This window comes from Mycena indigotica (assembly GCF_014461135.1).
Source record: "Mycena indigotica strain 171206Taipei chromosome Unknown Mind.scaff0008, whole genome shotgun sequence".
Classification (NCBI taxonomy): domain Eukaryota; kingdom Fungi; phylum Basidiomycota; class Agaricomycetes; order Agaricales; family Mycenaceae; genus Mycena; species Mycena indigotica.
In genome coordinates this window covers 566,544-592,470 of record NW_023503007.1, presented here as the reverse complement: position 1 = coordinate 592,470, position 25,927 = coordinate 566,544, and the positions used below count along the sequence as shown (strand labels likewise).

Sequence of the window (25,927 nt, the reverse complement as noted above, 5' to 3'; positions counted from 1 at the left end):
TGCACAGCACTTAACGAATGTGTAAATTGCCAAACTTCCATTAAAATATGTGAAAATCCTATCATCCATATAAGGAAATGATCCGGTGATGATCACTGATGAACTTGATTGTAATCGAACTTCATGCGTGAGTAATGTGTAAGATAGGCTGAACATAAGGTCATAATGCTACAGTACTTATAATTATATTTGATTGATTGTACTCAGAATATGACCGGGCATAATGTAAGTGTGGACAGCATTACTACAAAGTCCCCTTTTTTCCCTCCTTCTGTGTCCTTTTTTAACTGATTTTTTTCCATTTCTAGTTCTCAAACACAAACATTATATAGAACCGCAGGAACTAGAAAATGCCACGAGCTGTCAATTGTGTGAACACGCTAACCGTTGTCGGCCAAGCAGTCGGTCCGGTAAGTACTTCGGTGCTTCTCGACTCCCATGATGAAGCCCAGGACCCTACAAACGGACTAGTCTTGCCCTCCTTCCTTCTCACCCCCATGTCCAACCCTCCCTCCACTAAGCCTGCCTCTCCCTTCGCGCCACTCCGCCGCGTAGTGACGGGCCACACCCTCAGCGGCCACGCGACGGTCGTCGAGGACAACATCCAGGCTGCGCGGTACTTTAGCGATGCAGCCACCAGCCCCTGCTACGACCTGTACTATTCCAGCACGACTCCGGCGGCAAATGACTCTGAATTGGAGAATGCTGGCGGGAACTCGAAATGGGTCGACGAGGTCAAAGAACACCCGGAGATCCCGCCTGCGGCCGGTGGGTCGAATTTCAGGTGCTGGGATATGCCCCCTGGGAGTGTTACGGTTCGTCATCGGTCCCGTTTGAATTGCACCCCAGACTCGCTAAGTTGCGACAGCCAATGCACCGCACGCTTTCGCTCGACTACGCTGTTGTCCTGAAGGGCAGCGTTGTTCTTGATCTCGACAACGGCGAGCGCACAGTTTTAGCTGAGGGTGATACAATAGTGCAACGTGGGACGATCCATGCCTGGCGGAACGAGTCGGACGAGTGGTGCCGGATGCTGTTTGTGATGATTGGTGCGTCGCACATGGCTCTCATGAACACACGTCTGAGAGAACGTATTAAATGCAGGTGCGAAACCAATAGAGGTCTCGGGAAATGTATTAGGAGAGGAGTACCGCTGAAGAATGTGCAATTTAACAGCAATACAGAATCACCGATCGACATACATTGCTGCCTCGTCCCCCGTGATGTTCTGATTCTGAAGTCCATCCAGAAGCCGCCCGCCTAAGGATCGTTGCTGCAATTCGATATACTTTGCCACTAAGCTTCCGAAGAAGGTATTCCCCACTCGGCCGCCCACTTTTCTCGCAGCAATTGTAACGAGTCATACCACAATACATCTATTCGCGATATCAGACGGGTAGGAACTACAGCAACGTCGTCAAGCTTACCACTATTGCTAATGAACTCCTCTCGTATTATACCAGCGCCGGAGAATACTTGCCACCGATAGCCGAAGAGGTTGTACGCGTCTGCGTAAACGTCCCGTAGCGCTGAGCAGGGTGTCCTAAGGGCTTCGCAGACGCGCCGCATGGCGGACTCAGTAGCGCCGTGCTGCACCAATGGGCGCAGAGAAGTAGACTCAGATTCAGATTCAGAGCCCGCGCCGGAGCCCGAGTCACAGTCGTCCGGAGTGGTCCAGTCGCCGTCGTAGGGAAGCCACCAGCGAACGGCGAGCCGCGCGAGTGCGCGCGGCAGCGCAGCGGAGCTAGTGCCGAGACTTTCGAAAAATTTGAATGGCTAAGAATATAAGGTCGGCACTCTGAAGTTAGATGAAAGGTTCAACTCACCAGAGGATTTGCGTATATCGGCCCATCATCTAAGATGGTGCAGTTGAAGCACATGTCGGCCACCGTGAGTGCCGGGAAAGGGTCCAGGATCGTGCTGAGACGGGTGTACGAAATTTCACGCATATAGAGCACATACGACAGGTTAAGAGTGAGCGAGGTAACAATGGTCGCCTGGAAATTGCGCTGCGGTGTCATGCCAACGAGAAATCGCTCGACGGTGGAGTTGTTGACCTCGACGTGCGTGAGTTGGGGACAGGCAGCGTCAGAGAGAAAAGCCGGTAGAAGCTCGCACGGGCCGCTGATCGCAAGGCGGGACAATGTGGGCAGCGCAAGATCAAAGCTCTGCGACTCGCTGTCCTGAACGAATCGGACGGTTTGGAGATGCAGCCGTAGCAGTGCTGGGAAACGACACAACAGCCGAAGGAGTTCAGACATCCGAAGGAAGGAATGCCATTGCAAGAAGAGAGTTGTGACCAAGGGATAGGTCGCATCCAGCCCGGGCATAGGGCAAATGAGTGAGAGACTGCGAAGGAGGGCTGGATTAAGGAGACGCATCCACGCGCCAACGCAGCTGCGGTTCGAGAGGTGAATGTCGCTCAGGTAGAAGGCGCCCACGGTCAGCGTTTGTTTGAGATTCTCCGGGAGTGTGTCAGGAAGAGTGACGTCTTCGACCTTGAGGGTCTGTAAGGCGGGCAGCGCGGCCAGATGTGTCCATTCCAAGTAGAGGCCCTCCATATGGAGGGACTGCAGCCCCATAAGGCCTTGTAAACGAGGAAGGAAAGCTTCGAGGACGGTATAAGGTGTCTCCGTCGGTGCACACTCCCACCCGGGTTCATCAATGAGAGACAGAAGCCATGGGCTCACGACACATCTGCGGATATGCGGCGCCACCACACGGGAAGTCCAAAACTCGAGGCGGGCGAGCGCTCCGTCGATGATTTCGGCGGGGGGCAAAAGTGTAGGCTGGAGGGAGGAGTAGTCGTTGTCATCGAGGACATACGGATGCAACTGGAATGTGGCGAAGCGCAGTTCTCGAGAGAGGTCGGCAAAAGTGCGACTGACGAGGGAGCTTTGGCGGAGAGAATCAGCGGGAAGATGTATGAGTACTTCGAGCCAGAGTTCGGGTGGAAGCTCGGGAGAAGACATCGCTGGGCAGGATGGCGGCGCCAGCGAAGCCGAGGAAGCTGTGACGCCTACGTGTCAGTGTGACCTATGTGACAGCATGACATAACTACCCGTGACAGCGTCACGTCACGGTGTTTTTCTTCTTCTTGACGTCGATGACCACAAAATCCGTGCCCGCGTCCATGCCAATAGCTGAGCCCCGCGTGCGCCGAGCGCCCCAGCCATTCCCCGAGATCCCCGCCGGCGTGACGATTGTCCCGTTCAGAGACTTTAAAGAGTGCGGTATCCAGCTGCCTTCTGGCAACGATGATGACGGGGTTGAGCGTGACGCCCATGGGATAGCGACGATTCCGCTGCGCGCGAAGCACGATACAGATGTGTCCAAGACAGTGCCGGGTAAGAAACGCACGCCGCGGGAGTGGGCGGCGTCAAGACCGAACTTTCGCAAGGAGTGGTGGGTTGACTGGGCCGAGGGCGAGGACGTGAGAAACCATGGGCCCTATTCCGCGTATGTGTATCCCTTCTCTACCAGGACAGCTCACTCTTCTCTCCAGGGAGCAGTCGGCAGCGGACCGGTTCCAGCAAGCAGCCCATGACTTCCAAAGGTGCGTAATTGTTGCAAGGTCAGATCCTCTGACCGCTATCCTCAGATACCGCAAGTTTCCGCCCTATGCGACCAAGGTGCAGTACATGTGGGAGCAGGTAAGTACAATCACTTTTTGCATGTGGCCTATTCATCTCGTCTATTCCAGTTCAAGTTGTTCGCGGGACTTCTCGGCACGACCCCCGTGTGGTATAATCCTGCCAACAACCCCAAAGCCGGGGGGGACTCTGAGGAGGATTTCGATTCGGACATGGATGACGACCACACAACTGCCAATCGTCGGCACCAGGGTGGCGACGGGCGGTTTCCGCCGCGGCCACGACCACGCGCACCATATGAGCGTTTTGGCAAGCGTCCAACGGTTGTTCACGGCGATGCGGAGGTGCATGCGCTGCTGGACGAAGCTCGGGCCGAGCGGGAAGAACGGAAGAAGGCATTTTTGGAAGAGCCGGGCCGCCATATCCAAGTCTTTCTGTCGTCGTACATGCTAAACGAGGGGCTTGCGTGGTGCGTATTTCCGTGCTTATTGTTGCTGATTGACCATGTACTAGGGAGGACAGACACCTTGTCAATGCTCCCCACCTCCTCCAATTCTTCGTCAACTATCTCATCCGAAACAAGGTCTTCGTGGCAGAGGAGCGGATTCAGGAGAGCTTACGCGCTGCGCTGCCTGTCATTCAACAGGCTGTAGATCAGCTTCCGCGTACTGCCCAGCTGGCCAAGATCTTCCCTGACGCGTTTTCGGTGGCCTGTCGTGAGCTGTGGGGCGACCAGGGCACGGCAGAGATTGTCATTCCCGACGTCGAAGACATAGTCGAGGCGCAAAAAGAAGACCAAGGGAACGTCGACCCGTCCGCATTTGCGCCTTTAAACGAGCCGAACTCGGTGGACGTATGGACGACGACGACGACGACGCTGTTCTTCTCCCGTCTCGGCCCTACAACATTTCCACTCACCCACCAGCCCGGTGTCGTGGAGCGCTCCGTCCGCCGCATCATCTCCATCTTTCCGCCTAAATGCACCGGCACTAGCTCAGCGACTCTGCCTGCTGCGCTGACCGTGGAGGGATCGTTGCGTGGAGAATCTGGCCTGGCGCTGTGGCGCGTCGTGCTTGAGCCGTGGGCTAACTGGGCAGGCGTTGGCGAAGAGAACAATCACGCTGCTCGTCTGTTGGCGGAAACAGCGCCCGCAGACCATGACCTGGCCCAGACGCTCATCAATCTTGTCGTCGAGGGGGCGGTGGCGCGGAAGCTCGTCGTGGGCATGGGTATGGGCGGGACGTGGGTCCAGCTTGCACGCGTTGACGATCATGCTGACGATGCGGGAAACGGAAAGAGGGAGACGATGTGGTACTGTGAAGCCCTGGACATGGTCGTGCCGAGTTATTGGCTTACTGCTGTTTGAGAGGTGTGTTTTTTTGCGCGTGTTCAAGTTGTCGTGTCTTGTCTTGCTCTGTGCTCGCTATGTGCTGCTCTTTTGTCTTGTTGTACCCTGTTGTGTACCACTTGCTGATACTTGCTGACCTGCATGATTGAGATAATAATCCAATCTATTGAAGCGGCTGTTTGGTTGATGAATTACTTTACTCTTCAAACTTACAACGGGAATTCTTATAATATGGTATTGTATATTCTTTATATATGCTCCCACACTGGCACCCACTCCGAAAAAACGAGGGAGTGTCGAGGGAGTGTAACCACTTGCCTACACTGGCAGACCATGATTTGGTTTACCGTGAAAATGATTGGCCCTCGGTGTCATTCAGATCAATTCTGTTCCATGCAAGTTGTTCAGTGAAATTTGCGGGGGGTTCACGGGCTTATGCTCCCACCAATGGCACCATGATAGGGCTTCTGCGTCAGCACCATGTGGATGCTCAACTCTTTGAATGACACTCAATACACTCATCCACGCCATTTCCTTACACATCATAGATAGCGGGATCCATTCCTGTCATGACAGCGCCGCCCTCATGGCAACGTTGCCTACATTATGATGCCAAGGTCAACCCAGTGTTAGGAGTCACTAAGGCTGTGCCATACACTTCTCCTCTCACTCCCACCCCGACAATGGATGAGCCCCCGTCCTCCAGATGTCTTCCTCAGCAATCGATGTCGGTCCAAGAGCTCTGCAATTGGATCCATACGGCCGATATTTCCTTCCAAAAAACCATTATCACCAATATCTGCTGGTGGGCAGAATCAGATACTGTCCTTAAGCACCAGCTACTGATTTTGCAGTTCTATCATTTGGAAATTGCTTATGATATTGTGCTTGAGCGAGCTGGGAAGGCTATCTTCAGTCTAGATCAGACTGCAATTGACAAGGCAACAATCATTCCAGCTAGACAAAATCAAGCTACAAGTCCAGATCTCTGTGATTCTCATAAATTACTCTTTGCATTGGTCACAGATCAAGGAGTACTTCCTCCAGGTATGTTTCTGACACCTCATTCAATATGGCTACTACATAGGTTCCAGGTGCTATCTGCTATAATACATTTCAAGATTTTCTAGACTACAAATGGTCTGGCCCATATCCATGCCAGCAAGAGTTAGCACACTACATTGAGGTTATTGCCAAGCAAGAACCAAGATATAACATATCCAGTAGCAATCACCTGTTTAGCCCACAGAATACTGTGAGTCATCAGTGGTAACCTGCCGGGGTGCCATTGACAAGGCTCAGTATTTTCAGGACATCCCCTGAGGTGAATAATTGCTGGGGAGAGGGGTGAATAAAGTTGAGCTCTAAGGCAAAATTCGTACTAAGTCCAGTATGTAAGGGGTGAATAAAGGTGAATAATACAATATAGGTCATCCAGACCAAGTCTCCTGGAGTCACACTACGTGACAGGTGACACGGCATCCCAAAAAGAAACTTTAGTCAATAGAGATTGGAGTTGGTAGTTTTAGTGACTATGTCATATGGTTATATACTATAACATAGAGTGATACATATAAGAAATTTCCAAAAAAAGGAAATTTCCACAATCATTGCAGAATGTTACAAATTGTCACAAAATGACAGTTCTCTATTTTGACTATACAAACAACTTTCATTATGTGATGTATAGTGGCAGCTGAATAGTAGTATCAGAACTGTCCAATCACTAGATGATGTTCAACTGATGGGCTTCTATTTCTATAACTACTTGATATAAATACATGATTTCAGTACTACCAGGAAGGCCTTTCAGAGTATCATTACTTGAACATGGCATTCAATCACCATCATATGATATAATCACTCTACTGGCCATTTATTCACATGAAAGAGGATATGTGGGTGCTTAAAGTGATAAGACTGCTGACTTGAACCTTCAGATACCCTAAGCCAATGTTTGACTATGTCTACTTCCAATCCAAACTGAATTGGGCACTGAAAATGCAAGGCATTCTCTCATCAGTGGCATTTGATTTCCATCAATTTGGAAGATAGTCTTAGATCTCCAGCTGGCCTCAGTGGATAAAGCTGGAGGAGAGCTCATTTGAAAGGTATATTATCCTACTCCTATTTAGCCTAATGTTCCATATCATCTGTGACCTATTACCTTGATCTATTTAGTGCCAAGCATGTGTAAACACTAAGTTAAGGAGTATTTTGCTGATATCTTGGGACCCTATGCATGGAATCTCATGATCTAAAGTGATATGATATCACAGGATAGTCCATTATAATCCCACCCATTAGTGATGCTGTAGTATGTGTTAGGGTGAGTCAATTGTTGGAGACCTTAGGTGCCACATAACCCAGGATGGAGATATGCCAGAGAGGCAAGGGTACCACTTTATGGGAGGTGGATCATAGCCCTACCATTGAATATACTGAAATTCCTTAGACTTCCACAGGCCATACTATGGTGAACCCATCATTTTGGGAATAGATAACACTGATAATGCTACTGTGAGAAATCCATCATAGCTATGAGGTTGATTCAAGTACTGGACAGGCTCATTTTAAGGTGTATACCATCCTACAATCAAGTCTTGGGTCATACTTGAAATTATTTTCTGACCAGTTGTAATAGTGAAGACACTCTCTTCTGCTCTATAGGTACCTACCCTCTCTTTAGCTACCTTCTGCAACACATGCCATAACCCCAACCAATTTCAGTACAGAGTAAAGCTTCGCACGAAGTGCCGCGGGTGAATACCTGTATTCAACCCGCGGGTATTTCCATTTTCAAAATCAGCACCTGTATTCAACCCATCCGCCATCCGCAAGGATATCATCCGCGGATGCCCACCTGCGGATTGTCCACAGGTTGCGGATGGTACGGGTTGTCCGGAGTTAATGCAGTCAATTGCACATAGTTCTAAGTTACATGGTACACTAATCGTCCTCTCCCGAACTGTCAGACCCATCATCGGAGGTTGCCTGCTTCTTTCGCGACTGTCGGGACCCCAGTGCCTTGATGGCGTCGTCCTCAGGTGTCAGCCCATCGCGATGCCAGGCAGAAACCAGAGCATTAGCTCGAATGGTCTGGGGCGAGAGTGCATGGCGCCGCTTAGTCACCATCCCACCGCCGTGCGAAAAGGCTCGCTCGACGTCGACAGAGGTGGCAGGAGCACCAATGAAGTCATGGGCCATCCGAATCAACGCCAGGTTGTTTGGTGTGGGTTTGGACGAGTAGGGCGACATGGTGGCGAACCAGAGTAGCGGGTTCAGACAGCTGTCCTTTGGGATTGGCGGCGAGGCAATGAGGTGCTCGAATGGGTCTGCGTTGATGGGAGTAATGTCGAGTTTGTCGAAGATGGTCTTCTCCACGAAGATCTGGACAACTGTAAGGTTGTTGTACAGCCCCAAATAGAAAGACATACCTCGTTACTCGTTGTCGATGTTGGAGCCTCCACCCGGTAGTGCTCGATCCATTGCGTTCGAGCGAGCTCCACAACGAGATCCTTCCACTCTTGTTCCCAGCCCATTTGGTCGAAGTAAGCCATGCCATAGCTCGGATGCAACAGCATTGCGATGCGATATATCACAGACTCGTCGGTTTTGGCGTAATATTTGTCGAGAATGCCCAGGCCCGCCACCGCCGCCATTCGAACAGCGTTGAACGTCGAGCGCCGTGTGGTGGGTAATCGCGCTGGTTTGGGGGCTTTGGGATGGAGGAAAACCGGGCTGTCTTTGAGTCGTGCAGTGTCCTCAAGGTGTTCGTTGATGAGGTCGATGACGGGGATGACCTCGAAGATACGGGGGAATTTACTCTTGGAGAATCGAATCGTAGCATCCTTGAAGGGCTGTGAATGATGATTAGTGCCAAGACATGCTTTATTAGTCGTTATTCGCTGACCTTGAGCAAGGTCCGAAGCTGAGACATCAGCTGCCACTCGTCGTTGGACAAGAGCAAGCTTTTGATGCTTGAGCGTCCGGTGGAGGTCGTGCAGAGGCGATCCAGAGCGGGCTGGAGTTCCAGACCACGCGTTATAACGTCGTATATAGTGTTCCAGCGCGTAAGAATAGCGCGGATCATACGCTTTTTCTCCGCGTTGTCCAACTTGAGGGAAACAGCGATCTCCGTTAGCTGCTGACGAAGACGCTCCGAGTTGAAGATCCGATGGCCCAGGCGATTGAGCTTGCGGTAGGCGTCTTTCGCTAGCTTTTGCTCTTCTTCACCCAGCAAGAGATCGAGTTCACGCGCGCTGACAAGCTCTTTGAGGTCGAGCTCCTCGATAGCGGCAGCATCGCTGGCCTCGACGGCCTCGTCAACATCTTCAAGTGCCTGTATTGCCTCGACGTCATCTTCAGCGTCGAATTCATCCTCCTCTTCGGCGGTCATTCGTTTGGCGCCCTTGGGTGGGACAAAGAGGGAGAGGATGGCCTTGACGACCAGGTTGAGAACATGGGCAAAGCAGCGTATTCGCGTGGTCAGGTCAAGTCTTGCGCCCTTGGGCATAAGCTCGACTAGCGACTCCATCATGGTGTCGTTATTGCTCGCGTTGTCGCCCACAATGCCGAGAATTTTTTTCTCAATGCCATACTCTTTGAATGTGTCCGAAAGCGCCCGCGCGAGATTACTGCCGGTGTGAGAGAGGCTGAGGGGAATCATGTCGAGGAGGAATGTTCGGATGTCGTTGTCGACGACGAATTGGATCACGAGTCCAACCATGGACAAGACGTTGGGTGACGTCCAGCCATCGAGCATGGCATGAAGCGCGCCATCATGCTTCGCGAAGAGCCCTTTGACGACAGGTTTTGTCAAGTCAAACACAATCTTGATGTCGCGGGCAACGGTATCGTTGCAGGGAACGTGGACGTTCGGCTGGAGGGTTCGGAAGGCAGCAACGAGTTCGGCGTCCTTGACCGCGAGATGAGGGCGGTTGTGGACGGCAATCCAAAGTGCAAGGTTGAGGCGGAAACGGCCGTGGTTGTAGTCGCCAGTGTTGGTGTACTTTTTGATAGTGGAAACGCCAGGCTGGCAAGTTTTGATGTGGTTTCCGAGGTTGCTGGTGGAAGCATCGTAGCGCGCGCGCTGCACAGTCTTCGATGGAAAGCTGAAGAGTGTGAGTTAGAGTCGTCTATAGGAGATGGCACGCACCGTTTGCAGGAGAATACATAGCGCACAATGCCATCTTCACCGACTTTGAGCAGGGGCGGCATCTTGTAGTGCGAATACGTCTCTGTTCCCTTCTTCTCCCATTCGCGGACTTGCAGTGCTAAAACTGCATCGTTATCCTCGACATCCACAGACTTGTCGACTTTCTTGAGTCGGAGAAGCAACTCGCTGTCGCGTTCTTGAGGGGTATTGGCCTTGGGGCGCTTAGCGGTTGGCTCGGTATCGGCAGAGTCGGTGTCTCGGCGGCGTTTGCCCATGGTCGTAGCACGTAAGTTGTAGTGGGGAGTTATTGGGGGGGGCTGGTTTATATTTGGCTCCCACACAGGCGCTTGGAATCGCGCGCGACGACGCATTGTCGTTGGAGTAAGCGGTGAGCTGGCATTGTGACAGGCAGTGCCACTGATCGGTGATATTCTCACATGACCTGTCAGTTGTCTGTCACGGGTACCCGTCAGCATGAAATTCAGCACCTGTATTGGAGGCATCCGTGGGAGTAAGAGTGCCACATCCGCGGATGCCATACCTGCGGATGCCTGCACACGGGTACCTGCAACATCATCCGCGGATGGCGGCACTCGTGCGAAGCTTTAATACTGTACAGAGTCCTAGTAGATATCCCAATACCCCAATACATGCATCTCAATGTCCAATACTCAGTCTATAGACCCCACTATTCATGTAAACTAGTTTTGCATCTAGCCTGCAGTTGATTGTCTGCCTCATTTCACCATTCAGGTATGTACAATCATCAATCAGAGTAGGTAGGTATGTGTATATACCTCATTGACTGAACTTGACTTATTTTGATCCACAATCAACTAGCAGATCATGGCTGTATTGTTAATATCTTGTGACAGAGCAGTAATATGTAGAATGGAGAATAACAAGAGATTTCAAGAATAAAACATCATGGGAGGCATAACATCTCTCAGGGCAACCCCTCCTCTACTTCCTACCTTTATCCCATTGGAGATCCCTTACCTCTGAGTAAGTTATTGGGAGATTGAACTAATAGGATATGAGCCATATAGACAGGTATATAGGGTGCCTAAAAATATGAGTGGCTTGTAGGGCTATCAGGGATGTCCATCTAACCATAGCAAAACTGACCCCATGGTCATCCATGCATTTCTTACCTAGATATCAGGTCATCATTATACCTGGTCAAATTTAAGGTAGAAAAACTACAGAACAGTGATATAACAGTATATTCTGAAGGCATGGGACTATGGTCATATCAGACTATATTAAGACAATATTACCACCTACCTACTAGTGAAATAATAATGTGAATCCATAGAGAACTGCCAGAGATATAGCCAGATCAAAATGTCTGATAGATAATCATGAGGCAGTATGAGTATGCTGATGACATGGTATTGATGGGGATATTGACCCTCCTAAGTCTGTCGACCCGGCCTGTCCGCTCCGGCGCTGGTGTCGGGCCATCACAGGCCCGTCATACGCAGCATGTGACGGCAGGGAACAGGCGCCCCAGTACTAGTAGGAAGAATGCATACATGGGAAGCATGTGACCGAGAATGACGTATTGAGCCCAACTCAAAACCAGGAGACCGGGGAGGAGTGCTAGGAGGTTAGGAGTAGTGCCTGGCCTGCAAGGGATGTACAATCATTAAAGCTCCGCACCAGTGTCAGTACCCACGGATGTCTGCACAGGTATCTGCAGGAAAACATCCGCTGCGGCCTCTTTCGGACCGTCCGAGCGCATCCGAGGCACCTCCGACCAGTGCCCCCTCGGACGCTCCGACCTACCCCGACCCTCGCCCTCGGCCTCCTTCGCCCGCACAATCACCGATCCGTCAAGACCCTCTCAACGATCACCTTGGGACAGAGCCTGCGACACCGCTCAGGCCTTTTGCGCTCTACGTCGGCAGTTACGGATGACCAGTATATGGTTGGCGCCCTAGCAAGCGGACCCTTAGAGTTTCTTCTCTTTGGATCCTCCCCTGCTAGGTCGGTCCCTCCGTGTATTTCCGTAGCTTTTATTCATGCTTTGGATCCTCCCCTGCTAGGCTTTCGTCGGAGTCTCCAGGGTTGCCCTTACAGGGTTTGACATCTGCGGATACAGGTATCCGTTTCCCACAAATGCCAAGAGTACAGGTATGACTCTGGAAGATCACAATTCTCATTGTCTTCTATATATTCTAGTCACTACAGTCTTCTCATGCCCTGTGGTGTCCATATCAGTATATCAGTTGATACTATATCCTCTATAAGCTCTTAATATTGTCAACATACCTCAGTATCCTAATATTTTATTCAAAATACCTGTGGATACCCTGTGCAGGTACCCATATCTGTCAGTACAGGTACCCGTTTCCCATGGATGCTGCAAATGCAGGTATTGGTTTTGAAGCCTAAATTCCCTGCAGTAGGAGTATAGGTATTTATCTGTGACACTCGTGAGAAGCCTTAACGATTGTCCCCTCTGCGGCCAGGAACAGGGGCAAGGAGGAGCAGGAGAGGCAAGGGTGTCTGATCACACCTTTATAGGCCTGTATATATAAGGTGTGATAGTGTACCCTGTACTCTATTGCTTAGATTGTCTATAGTACCACTTCTCCCTGTGCAAGGAGGTATCGCCGACTCACTGGGCTTGAAACAACCCGATTCGAACCTTCGACAACCTGTCAGGGGATGTGGGTCCAGGTGCCTAGTTGATACCAAAGCCGGGGGAATAGCCCCACAGCCAACTACTTAAGTACAGGGCTATCTGCGCATGGACCAGTCACGTGATCAGTCACAGCTGTCACATCACATGCTCCCCCTTACACAACCCACAAACAACAAGGGACTGCATTAACGGGCCCTTTCAGTTCAACTCTACCCCACTCACTCTGCTTATGGGCCCAACGATCAATCTGTTCTATTCTAGGCATACATTCTTAGGAGAAGCCTTGCACAGCCCAACCGGACTAGCCATATTTAGTTAAAATATAAAAAGCAGTAAATATTTTTTTCTGGGGCTTGGGACCCTCTCCCTATATCCGTGACAGGCATCTTTACAGCCCCTTGGGTTGGAATAAAATAATTATGGTGCACTCACTAAAATTACTAATAATAGGCCATGAAAAATTGCTTGTTCTCATCTAGAATATATTATGAATTCATGATATTAAAAGACAAAAGAACAAATCAAAATTTAATTAGAGAGTGAAAAAAAATATATTACTTTAGTCCAAAGAGAGCAACCATAGTTTTTCTCTGAAAGAAGTTCCTTCCATATGAGAGAAATATTATTGAAAAGCAACTATTTATTTTAATTGCAATATATGATATTTCTGGTCTGTAGAAAGAAGTATCAAAATGTGTACATCAAATTCATCTTTGAATAGGAAAAGAAACTTATGAATTTTCCCTGTGGCAACCACTTGCTGTTGTGAGGGTATGAACAGGGGTGTGCCTGACTATGTTCAACAGGCCCAAAATTTGGCTAAGCACTATGGTATGCTGGAAGATCATGTAAACTATATATATATAGGTTTTTTTGGGGTTACTGAATTCAATACTGAAAGCCAAGTGCTCTATACAAGTGCTCTATACACTGCTTATGCCTGAAATTGAGTTTGTTTTTCAATGGCTATGTATCTTGAAAAGGACAACTACATATTACTGCGCTACTTCAATCAATTGTCTGCATTACATCTTGGCCAAAAAAACTCCTTGTCAAAAATCACCTTAAATCAAATGAAACTCTTTGGTCTAGTGCTGGCCAAATATGATTATATTATTTTATGGGCATAATATATTATAATCATATCATATTCAGAGCTCCAACCCAATAATATATTTGTAGTATAATATAATCATATTCAGCTGCAAAAATATGAATATGTTATGAATATATTCAACTATAATCTAGTATGCATATCTCTTGATATGTTTGACATATTTGCTAATCAAAAACATAAAATACATACTGGATTGTCAGGGCAACTTCCTTTTGGGCCTCTCTAATTCCAGCCTGGGTTACATAGGACTCTCAAAATACAATCAGGGGCATTGCCACTAGTATTAGGTTAGCCAGTAGACACTTGATCAGAGGTCCTACACTATCTTTAATAGGATCAACCCAAAGTGATCACTCCTGACACCTGTTCCTACTAAGAGTAATGTATGAATCACCATATATAACAGATAATATGTGACATTTATCAGAAGTAGGGCTAACTTAGACTAAGATTAGTACTATGACTGAGTACATGGACTGAGAAAATAGCTGTAATCATCCACCTTACTATAGTTGAATATTCTGTGACTATAATATAGTATAGTCATAATATAATATAATATATTCAAACATAATCATATTCAAGTGATCCACAAAGGGCATAATATATTGATAATATTCTGAATATATTCAATATTTAATCAAGCATAATATAATTCTGGCCAGCACTACTTTGGTCCCAAATTTGGAAACATAGTACATATCGGTAGAGTAACCACCAAATATTAGCAACAACAACTCACCGCTCTTCTTCTCTATCGTTTACATATGTAATTGGCCATCCGCTGCATGCAAAAAAGTCCTCTGCGGTATTCGACCTCATCCCGGGTTTCCGCTCCTCGCACTTGATTATATCAGTGTGCTTCTCCCGTATGAACACATAGGATGCACTCTGCTGCGACCGCATCGCACGTCGGCTCGTCGGTTGTCGTCTGAAAAACGTGACGAGGCAGCTTAGCTCGAGCGCGCAGAGGTTGGAGGAGGATGCGTGCATGACGGCCGTGGTCCCAAATTTGGAAACATAGTACATATCGGTAGAGTAACCACCAAATATTAGCAACAACAACTCACCGCTCTTCTTCTCTATCGTTTACATATGTAATTGGCCATCCGCTGCATGCAAAAAAGTCCTCTGCGGTATTCGACCTCATCCCGGGTTTCCGCTCCTCGCACTTGATTATATCAGTGTGCTTCTCCCGTATGAACACGTAGGATGCACTCTGCTGCGACCGCATCGCACGTCGGCTCGTCGGTTGTCGTCTGAAAAACGTGACGAGGCAGCTTAGCTCGAGCGCGCAGAGGTTGGAGGAGGATGCGTGCATGACGGCCGACCCGAAGTCTTGCAAAGCGTCCTGCGGGTGTGCATCTCCGCCTATGATAATGTCCTTCGACATTCCCTGCGCTGGGATGAAAACATCGGACAGTGTCAGATTTGCGCCCATTCCGACACAAAAGGCCAAAGAGAGCGACCTGAGATGTGTAAGTGCAGCAAGGCGGAGAACAATCTGGCCCTCTATTCGACGTAGATTCCTGATGCCCCTCACTTCCTCGAGGAAGAGCTTCTCCAGCTGTGGGGCGCTCTCCTCTAGCGAGAGCAGGAAATCATGTATAATGTTGTCGTGCCTCTCTCGTCCATCGGCGGTGTCAGACTCTCCGACCTCAATAAATAGTGCGCGTAATGTAGCGCCATAGCCAAGCAGTTGGGCAATGCGAGGGTCTGTGAGCAACGAGGTCCGCACGAAAGCGTGTCGAAGCTGCCAAGATGTGTTTTCTTGAGGAAGTATGAGGTGGATGGGGGCCAACAACGTGACCAGTTGCATGCGTGCCACCAATGGTAGATGTGGGATGATGGAGTCGACGGACGCTGACACGTCTCGCGGATGGTATTGATTGGCTTCGATTACCAGCGCAGTGAGCCTTGTTTGTCGTTCCCAAAAGTGGCTGTCGAATTCTCGTGGAGAGTAAATGTGTAAGCTGTGAAGTGTACAATCTGCAGCGCGGGCCAGCGGCGCCTCAATCGCCAGGCTATAATCTGTCAAGGGCCTCAGGATACTTGGACTTGTGCGGCGAGATCGAATTACTGCGGTTGAGGACTCGTAATTGTTTGAGGTTGAGACAATTTTTCAAAGCGGGAATCAAGGCTCCCTTGAGATGCTCCGCCAAGCGTTCCCCGGGCCGCCACCGATCCTGAGGCTCCGACTTTTGCTCCGCTTCATCAAGGCGAAAACACACAGTGTCAACGTCAAGAACGAAGCTCTGTAGACTCGCTGCTAGCAGGAGATCATCGGTCGCCTGCCGGCTCCATCCCAAAACGGCAGCCAGGCTGGTCAGCTCAACCGCCTGGTATAGGCACTCCTTCGCGATGGCATGGAACGTCCTGGAAACACAGCAGAGCTGCGCGAGTACGGGCGGTGAGCAATAAGCGAAGATTTCGTCGGTGAGCTCGGGGGGGAGAGTGGGAAGAAAAGTAAGCATTTGCTCAGTGTAGATGGTGGTTTAGTGGAAGGAGTGTCACGGTGAATCACATCAGATTTCCCGCTGATTGGCAGTGCACGTGCGGTGACACAGCAGCACTGCCTCTTGGAATCTCTCACACAAACCACCACCACCTTGAAGCCCAAGAGAAGTCCATGGCCCGCACCAAGCAAACGGTGCCTCAGCTCCATCGCTATCTTATCTTTGCTAATCAGACCCGCATCAGCCTCGACGTCTTACCGGAGGGAAGAGTTGCTGTTGGGTCAGGTCCCTGTCGCGGGCCGAGAGAAGGCGACAGTTGATATCTCGAGACGCGGTGTTGGGTGAGCCTGAGTCATTATACTCATCCCGCGCCACGAGTTACTTAAATTGCAAACACGCTGGTAGGGATCTCGCGTCCGTCACTAAGCCGCCTGGCGCGCCGCGCAGGCATCAAGCGGTCATCCAGCATCATGTGCGACAACGCGCGCGCGATGCTGCGGGCCTTTCTCGTTACAGTGATTCGGAATGCTGCACTCTCCGCGGGACATTCATATCGGTGAGTACGAATCAGTTCGATTCCAAGGCTTTTGGCGCTGAAGCGCCACGCTGGCAGGACCACCGTCACCCATTTAGATGTCCAATACGCGCTGAAGAGGAATGGCACCATGCTGTACGCATAACTCCGTTTCTCCGTCTTGTGAATTGTATTTGTCGATGTTCGCTCGTCATGTTTTTGACGTTCTCCAATCACGGTCTGTTTCATTCCCAAGTTCTTCGTGCGAGCGTTCGAGTCCCGATCAGTCGGACGGCCTTGCTCGTCGTTGGAAGGCCTAGACCCAGCCAAGACCCGGCTCTTTCCGCTTTGAGTTGCTTCCCGCCACTCGTTACTGGTGGAACACAGGCACCAATATATTGTGGTACATTCGGTACCCGCACGCAGCCTCCAGGGACATCCAAAGTTATGCTCGGAATGTGGGTCACTGTGATCCTTTAATTAAGAGCAACAGCTCCATCTGGGCGGCAACCGAAAACCACTGCCTCGCGTGGAACTCGACGCATATGATCATCACCTGATTGATTCGTTTTTGCTGGTCATTTGTATATCCGTCCTAACTCCGTCGGATCCGCGTTCGTTAGCTCGGTACTCCATGGGATCGTCGGCGCTTCCTGGTCTCGGTGCCCTTCGCCGAATCGCGGATTAGCATTGTCAGGTAGGCGGCAGGCAACCATGGCCGCCGTCACCATAAGGTCCATAACACTTGGAAACTGGCAACTGCATGAAATCATTGAATGAACCATCAACCTAATGGAGAGAATTTTAACCCGATGCTTAATGCGGTCCTGGTCATTGATACAAGCATACAAGCAAGCGGATAGTCTGGTGGGACTGACTGGCTATGACGCAGCTGGCCGGTGCAGTTGATGCAGTGGACCCCTGTGACCGGAGTAGTTAACTGTGCGATGGCATTGCGAATGCATCGTGTCAGCCCATCAACCCACCAATTTCAATGCGACGCTGGTGTCGCAGCCTGAAACAGAATCAAGATCAACATATTAATAGTGATAGCAGATAAATGAGCGGACGAATATGTTGATCGGACTTAAAACAGTTCGGCCAGCATCGCACTTCTTTCGTTGATGTCATCTTCCAGGGAACCAGAGCGAAATTAAGCTTTAGCGTGATTTACCATACCGCTCAAAACTTCAGAAAAGATTGATAGCATACCGATGGAAGTGGTTCCTGGAGTTGGTGGAGCGCCTTGTGCAACATGATGCAAGTTGTTGAGAGTGGATGACTGTGTTTGCGTCTTGAATGTCACGGTCTTGGTAAAGGCTACTAGCAGCATTAGTGTTCAATAAAGAGGAGATTGCTGGCTGCATCGCGCGCACCGGTTTGATCTTCCCTCTCGATTTACCCTCTGCGTCGCTACCTCAGCGTGTTCCGGGAAGCCGCATACCAAACGGGCGAAACAACATCAACAAGGATCCACACAAACTGGGTAAACAGGATAAGTCAGTGTTGTTTTCTAGGCACTGGAGTCAATTGCCAACCAACAATGCGTGTGCAGATGTGGCAATTCAGAGACGGCGAGGGGAGCTCCGGGCGCACGCTTCCAAACCCGCGTCGCAACGCTGGCGCTGGAGACAGTGCCAAGGGCGGCAGCTATAAAACAAGCCTCAGCTTCTTGCTGAACGACTCAGACAACGAGCCTCCGCTAGCACCACCAGCTTCATCTCCAACGATAATGTCCCAGAAAGGACCCAGAGCGAATATGGCATGCGTGGCGTGCCGAAAACGTCACATCAAGGTGCGTGAACCTGGGGCAGAGTACCAATGTGTCAGCGCTGAAAACGGGACAGTGCGAAGCGACGGCGAACGCCGGAGACAATACCTGCGCGAGGTGTGTCAGGAAAGGGCTCCACTGCGAGTACTTGGACACTGCGCTTGAAGAGGCACTCTATCCTCCAGCCCCTCCGCGACGCCCTCCCGGAACGCCAGGTCCCGCCTTGCAGCTCGTCCACCCGTACCCAGCGCAAGGCGGGAACGTCGCGGGAGGTCCGGGCGGCTATGCTGGTCCGGCTGATGCCATTCCGTCTCGATCGAAAACACCGCATCCAAGTTACGGGGCATATGCCCAAGGACATTACACTCAGCAAGGACAGCAGCCATACCCTCAGGCTGGGTACTCTGGGACTACGCAAGAACAAGCCTAGTTAGTGTTTCACAAATATATACTAATTTACATACCTCTGACTACCGCCCTCAGTTATCAAGGCATTCCAGCGGTGCCCGGTGATTACGGAGCGGGGTACAGTGGATATGCCTATTACCCTAATCAGCAGCAGCAGCAGCCCATAAAACCCTAGTGAGTTTGATGCCTCGCAAATTTACGGCAGGGCTTACCAGTTGTCGCAGCGGTTGTGTCTGCCCCGCACCTCCATGTCGTTGCGGTGCACAGATGCGTATGGGTTAAGGATAGAAGATACGCTGGCAATCACCATGAATCGGAATATTTAAGTTAACATGGGCATTCGAGTAACTTACCAAGCATTATAGCTTATAGAGAGGAAGTAATCTGGTATTTAATCAATATTAGCACTGTATATTGGGTTACTTATACGTACCTCCTTCACTGCCTGTGTTCGGCATTCCTCGATCCGTCGATGGACAACGGCGGAGACTTAGAATGCGTGTCTATGAAGAGTAAGCATAACGTGGTGAGGAGTATACTCAAAAAAACACTTCACCAGACGCAACCCCGATGGCCAAGATGGAAGGGAAGAGAGAAGTGCGGACTTGTGAGTCATCGTATGATTCTATCAATCTGTCAACAACTACGTCATCATCACGTGTATCACGTGTATCATTTACGTAGACGACACGAACGCGCGATTGACGGGTGCCGGGAAGCAAACTTAACCTCATCTCCATGGCATCCCCACACCAGGCTCATATCCCGCTTGATTCCCACCTGCCGGAATCTCTTGCTGACCAAAGTAATTCCCCCAGTCGGTAAGCCTAGATGCAGTCAGAACTTAGAAGCGAAGGGATGAATAAAACATGCACGTACTCGAGGCCAACCGGTGCATTTGCCCATATCGCCGCCGTCTCGCGGTCGATCATGCTCATATCAAGCAGCATCTCGATGTCGCCGTGTCCGAATTCCGCCATAGGCGGCCCACCGTCAGGGAGTGGGTTGTATGGCGCGCCGTTTGCGTACTGGTCCCAGATTGGCGCAGCAGCGGTCGGCATGGCATTGGCTTGGTAAAACAGGGAGGAATCGACATCTGCCATCCCGGCCGGGGCGCCGTTTGTTTGTTCTGACGATTGCCCTTTCTCCCGGTCTGAGGGCTGCCTGTGGTCGCGCAGTTGACCGACAGAAGTGAGCTCGACGAGCAGGTCGCCCAGCATCCCTGCATGCTGCCATCTACATGTCACAATAAGAGGTATGCGGGATGACTAGCCAGACAACCCACCGATCTTCACATAGGCCGATAGCAGCCATACATTTCCGCACGTTGGCGAGATGGACATCCACAGAGCGGATGTCAACCTGCCCGCCAGCAGTGCGCTTTCCGCTCCAAACGTTGAGGATCAGAACAATCGCAGAGGAAAAAACAGCGTGCTAGGGACAACGCCCTAAGGACAGTGTACTCGATTTGAGGAAAGGTATTGCTCACGAAACTAAATACCACGGGGACTTTCCCCTTCCGCTGCATTTGCACGTCAACAACATGGGCGCATGTGCGCGCAGCACTCGTGCAAATTGCAAGGGCAGGTAGCGTCTGTGTTCGAACAGTAATGAACTCCATGTCGATTGTGAGACTGGTTTACTTACGGTCGTTGACTGGGACTTGCGCAGCATTGGTATGAATGGGCGATGGACGAGGATCTGGACATATGTGTATGCACATTGGATGGCCACACTCTGGTCGAAAAAAACTGGATCCGTGCGAGCGGGGTCCCATTGGACTGTCACTGGCTAAGCAGGTAACAGACTAAATAAACAGCAACTCACGATGCGCAGGGACCCGCTCTCGCCAATTGTTCATTGCCGAATCAAGCTCAGCGACAACATTCTCGTCCCAGCGTTCGCCCATACCGCGAAAGGCATCACGGAACTTGGCCAAAGAGTACTATGTCGCGATCGGCGTTGAGCATGTAAATTTCGGCTGCAGAATAAAATAACTGACCAGTATCTTCAAGCTAACTGCGAGGATATGATTGAGGCCCATCATTGTGTTGAAGAAGGCGACGTAGGAGGGTACACCTGCAGGCTGCTGGAACGCATGGGTGGGATGCTCCCAATATTCATCATCGCATTCGATGGGCAAGTCAACGTCGTAACTTGGGGAGCTTCAATGATGGCGGAGGAGGAGTCCAGAAACGACGCACTCTTCGTACTGCATACTACACGGCCGCCCCATACCAGAGCTCAGCATTCGATCTTGAAAAACAAGAACCCAGAAAGCCCGTTTGAATTGCTCCCGTTCGACAGTATGCTTCTCAAAACGCGCGGAACGTCGATGAATCCCGAGATCCTATATAATAATGAGCTGCCAAACGGCTGCATTGACCGGTTATTCAGGTAAGTACCTGGGCTAGCCTTAATGCGGTACCGACGATGTTCCAGCAGATATGGGGCGATGCGGCTCGCTCGAGGAATTGGATGGCCAGCTGACGTCAAATGAAAACTTAATTTGGTCGCAAATGAATAAAATAACTTACAGAAGCGTTCTGGAGGTCGTACAGCGTTGTTTGACCAAACATCTGATTGGCCAGCGGTGGGACCTGGTCGAACCATGCCCATCCGCACGCCAATCCTTGTCCTGGACCGCCCGATGCAGCCGCAATTTGCGCCGACTCCGTAGGAGTCGGCGTGTGTAACCTGGGTAACGCAGCATATGCAGCGGCGGTAGAGGGAGAATCGGCCGCTGAGAATAACTCTGAGTAGCTGACTGGGCCTCGTCCGTATCGATCGTCCAAGCCTACACCAATCCCGCCTGGTGCGCCGACTCGGGGATCAGAATGCCAGCGAGAGGCAACCGCACAAACTAGAAGCACGGTGCCTGCGAATGGGTCATTGCTGAGACGATTTAAATCAAAGATAAAGCAGTGCGCAACCAACAACGGACCTCAAGAACAATCCATCCCTCACATTCTTCTCGAAGGTTGGGCGATGTAACAAGGGTAGGTAGATGTTGACGTTCGCGAAGTAGAGCTCAACGAGCTCATTCATAAGCGGTATTGGAGGGAAAGTATAGTTGTGTGTGCGGACCGAAGTGTTTGCCCACTTTTTAGGTTGAGCTAACGTGTTTAGACAACGATAGCGGACTTTACTCACCGGCCGGAAGGTCCAAAATTGCATTCTTCTCGAAGCCATAACTGCACCGTCCCTCCCACCGACTCCGTGACTGTCGGCCTGCCTTGGATCTCCGTCCTTCCCGACCTTCCTTTTCAAATCCATGGCGGCATGAACAAGCGCAATGCCTGACGACTTGCCGATGAAGCGCACTTCGTCCTTCGGGAGGCTGAGATTGCTTTCCACGCGCAGCCGTTCAAACTGGGACTCGGTTACTTCTTGGACCTCTGAAATTCAAGGAAGCCGCCCACCTGCTTGACCATCGCTATGTGTTCCAGATCTTCTGCCGTGGGTTCGGGTGGGGGGAGAATCAGGTTCTGCAGTGTCGTCCTAAGCATGAACAACGAGCCGTTTGTATCTCCTGGCATGATGGTGTCGTTTATGTGGGTTGGCGGTGAGGAGGCTGCCGAGGACGAGCCAGAGCCGATATGACCTGCAGAGAGTTCGCTTCTGAGGGCTCGAAGCTGAGCTTCGGAGTGTTGAAGGCGGGATTCTAAATTGGCTATGTATGTGCTGTCCCTCACGTCGATATTGGCGCAAGGATTGTGAAGTCAAGACACACCTGCGGGGCGGCGGTCGTTTCTAGCACAACAGTTCAGACTCATGTGAGGTCAAACGGCAACACGACACGCACGGCAGCTTTCTTGAGATATGTACACTCTACATTCATGTCGATGCAGGTCGAGCATGCTTCGTTTTCCTCTTGCGAACCATCGCCTTGGGTCCTTCAGCAAGTATCACAGGGCACTTGTGGAGACGTACATCGGACTGAATGATGTATCAACACCATAAGCTCTCGCACCAAACCAATGAGACGCACTTTTTCGGCTCCGACACAGATCGCATGCTCTGCCCAGCCTTCGCTTCTTCCGTTGGCCCTCGGCTTCTCCATCGCGGTCGTCGTTCGAGGACATGCTTGATATTAACGGGGGAAATGGCCTCTGCGCGTCAGAGGAGAGGTCCTGATAGATTGGTGAGGGAGAGAGAGAAAAGGAGGAGGCGCGCCGAGTCACACGTCACCCGGCATATGAGCTGATCCGGAAGAAAGCTGATCCGTCGGGATACTGACAAATTCCAGCGAGGTGATAGGCGCTGCTCTGGTCCAAACCGATGTTTCAGACAACGGTTCTATCGGGATATCCTGCACATCTTGGAGGTGTTCCGCCGGGTTTACCACGGCTGGGAACCGGTTGAGGGAAGTAAGTTACAAGTTGACCATCGATGTTTTCACAACTTTTCACTAGATCTGTCAATTTTCTGTATCTTCCTAGACTATAAGACCCACCGGCCAGCTGCCGCTCTGAAGTGTAGGCATACCTTATAGTGCTGTCACTGAGTTATTGTTGGATTTTGTTCAAGTTTGTAGTTAGAAATAGTATGACATTGGTGGTGAAATCTAAGCTCTGGATTGAGTGTGAGTGTGAAACTACTTAGAGCCAAACAATTTGGCACACTCAACAGCCCCGAAAGCGCTTCAAAAGAAAAGAAAAGAACAATCAGATCACTTATGTTCCCAGTGAGACATGAAGAGAATTCGAAAATTCCCTCTTTAGGACCAGAATTTGTAATGATCACTATACCTGATTCTGCCACAATTAGGGGGGCTAGGGCAACAATTTTTCGCTATGAAAGGTTGGCTCAAATATCCAAGATTTTTGAGTATACCCAAGAGACAATTTGAACTTTTTGACAACTTTTATCAGGAAAATGTCAGAATAAAAATTTGAGGTTTTGTACCTGATGATTACTAAGAGAAATGTTGGTGTCAGGGGAACCCCCGCTTCGGCCCCCTTCGGACCGTCCGAGCGCATCCAAGGTGCATCTGACCGGTGCCCCCTCGGACGCTCCGATCTACCCCGACCCTCGTCCTCGGCCTCCTTCGCCCGCACAATCACCGATCCATCAAGTGTAAGGGCAACCCTGGAGACTCCGACGAAAGCCTAGCAGGGGAGGATCCAAAGCGTGAATAAGACTACAGGAAATACACGGAGGGACCGACCTAGCAGGGGAGGATCCAAAGAGAAGGAACTCTAGGGTCCGCCTGCTAGGGCGCCAACTATATACTGGTCGTCCGTAACTGCCGACGTAGAGCGCAGAAGGCCTGAGCGGCGTCGCAGGCTCTGTCCCAAGGTGATCGTTGGGAGGGTCTTGACGGATCGGTGATTGTGCGGGCGAAGGAGGCCGTGGACGATGGTCGGGGTGGGTCGGAGCGTCCGAGGGGGCGCCGGTCGGATGCGCCTCGGATGTGCCTCGGATGCGTTCGGAGGGTCCGAAGGAGGCCGAAGCGGGGGTTCCCCTGACATCACCCCCCCCTTTGAATGCGGCGTCCCGACGCATAGTTCGGAAGGGCAAGGAGTCGAAGGTCGCTGAGGCGATGTGCCGTGGTTTACCTGGGTACCTCCGATAGAAGTCCGCAATTTTGTCTGGCGCGAAGACACGGTCGAACCGAACCCACGAGTCGTGCGAAGCATCGTAGCCTTTCCACCTGACGAAGTAGTTAAGACGCTTATACCTTATCCTGGCATCCAAGATTTCCTCGACTTCCCATTCGGGGACTCCATCCTCTAGTTCGGGGGGCGGTTCGTCGTAGCCGGGTCGTCCATTGAAGGGGGTCGTCCTGAGCGAGCTCGAGTTTAACAACGGGGAAGACGGGGTGGAGCTTGGAGTAACGCGGGGGAGGTCGAGCTTGTAGGCACCTTTGCTAACCTCTGCGAGCACCTTGAACGGTCCGAGGCGCTTGTGGGAGAACTTCTCGGAGGGCCGAGTTGTTCTGATGTCAGAGGCATCTAACCAAACCTTATCACCAACTTGAATATTCGAGGCGTCCGATCGTCTCCGATCGTAGTACCGTTTATACTCGTCTTTGGCTTTGACGAGTGCGGCCTTCGCCTCGGAGACGCCGTTCGCTATCCGATCGCGAAAACTCGTTCACTGACTCCAACTCTGAGCGGGTGCCTGGCTCGAAACCCATTCGGGAGGCCGGCCAGTGTCCGTCATAAAGGGTACCTGTTGAGTGGAGGAGTGAACGTGGTTGTTATAGGCGAACTCAGCGGCAGGGATAAGCTCGTCCCAGTCGTCTTGTTGGTAGTTGGTGAAGATTCGGATGTACTGCTCGAGCTCCTGGTTAACGCGTTCGGTTTGTCCGTCGGTCTGCGGGTGGTAAGCCGTAGAGGTAGCCGGCTTGACGCCAATTAAGCGCCAGAGTTCGCGCGTGAAGTCAGCGATGAACTGCGAACCACGGTCCGAAATGTACTTCTCGGGGGTTCCGTGGTGTCTCCAGACGTTCCGATAGTACAAGCGGGCAGCTCCGACCGCGTCTATTGTCGTATGGCATTCGGTGAAGTGAGCGCGTTTCCCGAGGGCGTCAACCACTACCATAACCGCGTCATACCCATGGGCGTCGGGGAGCTCGACGATGAAGTCCACAGTGACGGTGTGCCAGCGCTCGGGGGGGACTTCGGTTGGATGTAGCTCCCCGTGCGGAAGCCTTCGGAGGGCCTTCGTACGACAGCATAAGTCGCAGGTCGCGACGTAGCGTCCGATATGGCGGGACATCTGTGGCCACCAGTAGTTGCGCGAAACCAACTCCAGGGTCTTGAACCGCCCGGCATGTCCGGCGACACACGTGTCGTGGCAGAGCTCTATAATGCGCCTCCTCAGGTCTTTGTCTTTGGGGACTACAACCTTGCCGCGGAAGTACAGGAGGTCGCCTGAGACGGCCCACTCGTCCGAACGCGA

The 25,927-nt window shown here is 51.0% G+C and overlaps 5 protein-coding genes across 5 annotated transcripts; 1 reads left to right on the top strand and 4 right to left on the bottom strand.

Annotated features, from left to right (window-relative positions):
• Window positions 1-497: 497 nt before the first annotated feature.
• Window positions 498-1,157, top strand: MIND_00911200 (Cupin-2 domain-containing protein; the record flags this gene model as incomplete). Its single annotated transcript, XM_037365749.1, has 3 exons — window positions 498-815; window positions 869-1,049; window positions 1,105-1,157. The coding sequence occupies 3 exons, from the start codon at window positions 498-500 to the stop codon at window positions 1,155-1,157; spliced, it is 552 nt and encodes a 183-aa protein (XP_037217161.1).
• A 139-nt stretch (window positions 1,158-1,296) lies between these two features.
• Window positions 1,297-2,993, bottom strand: MIND_00911100 (L-aminoadipate-semialdehyde dehydrogenase; the record flags this gene model as incomplete). Its single annotated transcript, XM_037365748.1, has 3 exons — window positions 1,827-2,993; window positions 1,428-1,776; window positions 1,297-1,376 (listed from the first exon to the last, which is right to left on the bottom strand). The coding sequence occupies exons 1-3, from the start codon at window positions 2,970-2,972 to the stop codon at window positions 1,297-1,299; spliced, it is 1,575 nt and encodes a 524-aa protein (XP_037217160.1). The 5' UTR covers window positions 2,973-2,993.
• A 4,897-nt stretch (window positions 2,994-7,890) lies between these two features.
• Window positions 7,891-10,485, bottom strand: MIND_00911000 (Dimer-Tnp-hAT domain-containing protein; the record flags this gene model as incomplete). The annotated part of the gene is made up of 5 exons (XM_037365747.1): window positions 10,100-10,485; window positions 8,855-10,055; window positions 8,379-8,801; window positions 8,210-8,331; window positions 7,891-7,909 (listed from the first exon to the last, which is right to left on the bottom strand). The coding sequence occupies exons 1-5, from the start codon at window positions 10,468-10,470 to the stop codon at window positions 7,891-7,893; spliced, it is 2,136 nt and encodes a 711-aa protein (XP_037217159.1). The 5' UTR covers window positions 10,471-10,485.
• A 4,450-nt stretch (window positions 10,486-14,935) lies between these two features.
• On the bottom strand, window positions 14,936-16,343 carry MIND_00910900 (uncharacterized protein; the record flags this gene model as incomplete). The annotated part of the gene is made up of 2 exons (XM_037365746.1): window positions 14,936-15,900; window positions 15,950-16,343. 2 exons carry the CDS (start codon window positions 16,341-16,343, stop codon window positions 14,936-14,938), a joined length of 1,359 nt encoding a protein of 452 aa, XP_037217158.1.
• A 3,405-nt stretch (window positions 16,344-19,748) lies between these two features.
• MIND_00910800 (Zn(2)-C6 fungal-type domain-containing protein) lies at window positions 19,749-23,103 on the bottom strand (the record flags this gene model as incomplete). Its single annotated transcript, XM_037365745.1, has 17 exons — window positions 19,749-19,845; window positions 19,898-20,254; window positions 20,304-20,452; window positions 20,508-20,612; window positions 20,666-20,799; window positions 20,846-20,963; window positions 21,021-21,174; window positions 21,223-21,368; window positions 21,424-21,504; window positions 21,556-21,913; window positions 21,963-22,120; window positions 22,172-22,390; window positions 22,441-22,702; window positions 22,752-22,771; window positions 22,824-22,906; window positions 22,952-22,957; window positions 23,010-23,103. 17 exons carry the CDS (start codon window positions 23,101-23,103, stop codon window positions 19,749-19,751), a joined length of 2,541 nt encoding a protein of 846 aa, XP_037217157.1.
• Between the last annotated feature and the right edge of the window lie 2,824 nt (window positions 23,104-25,927).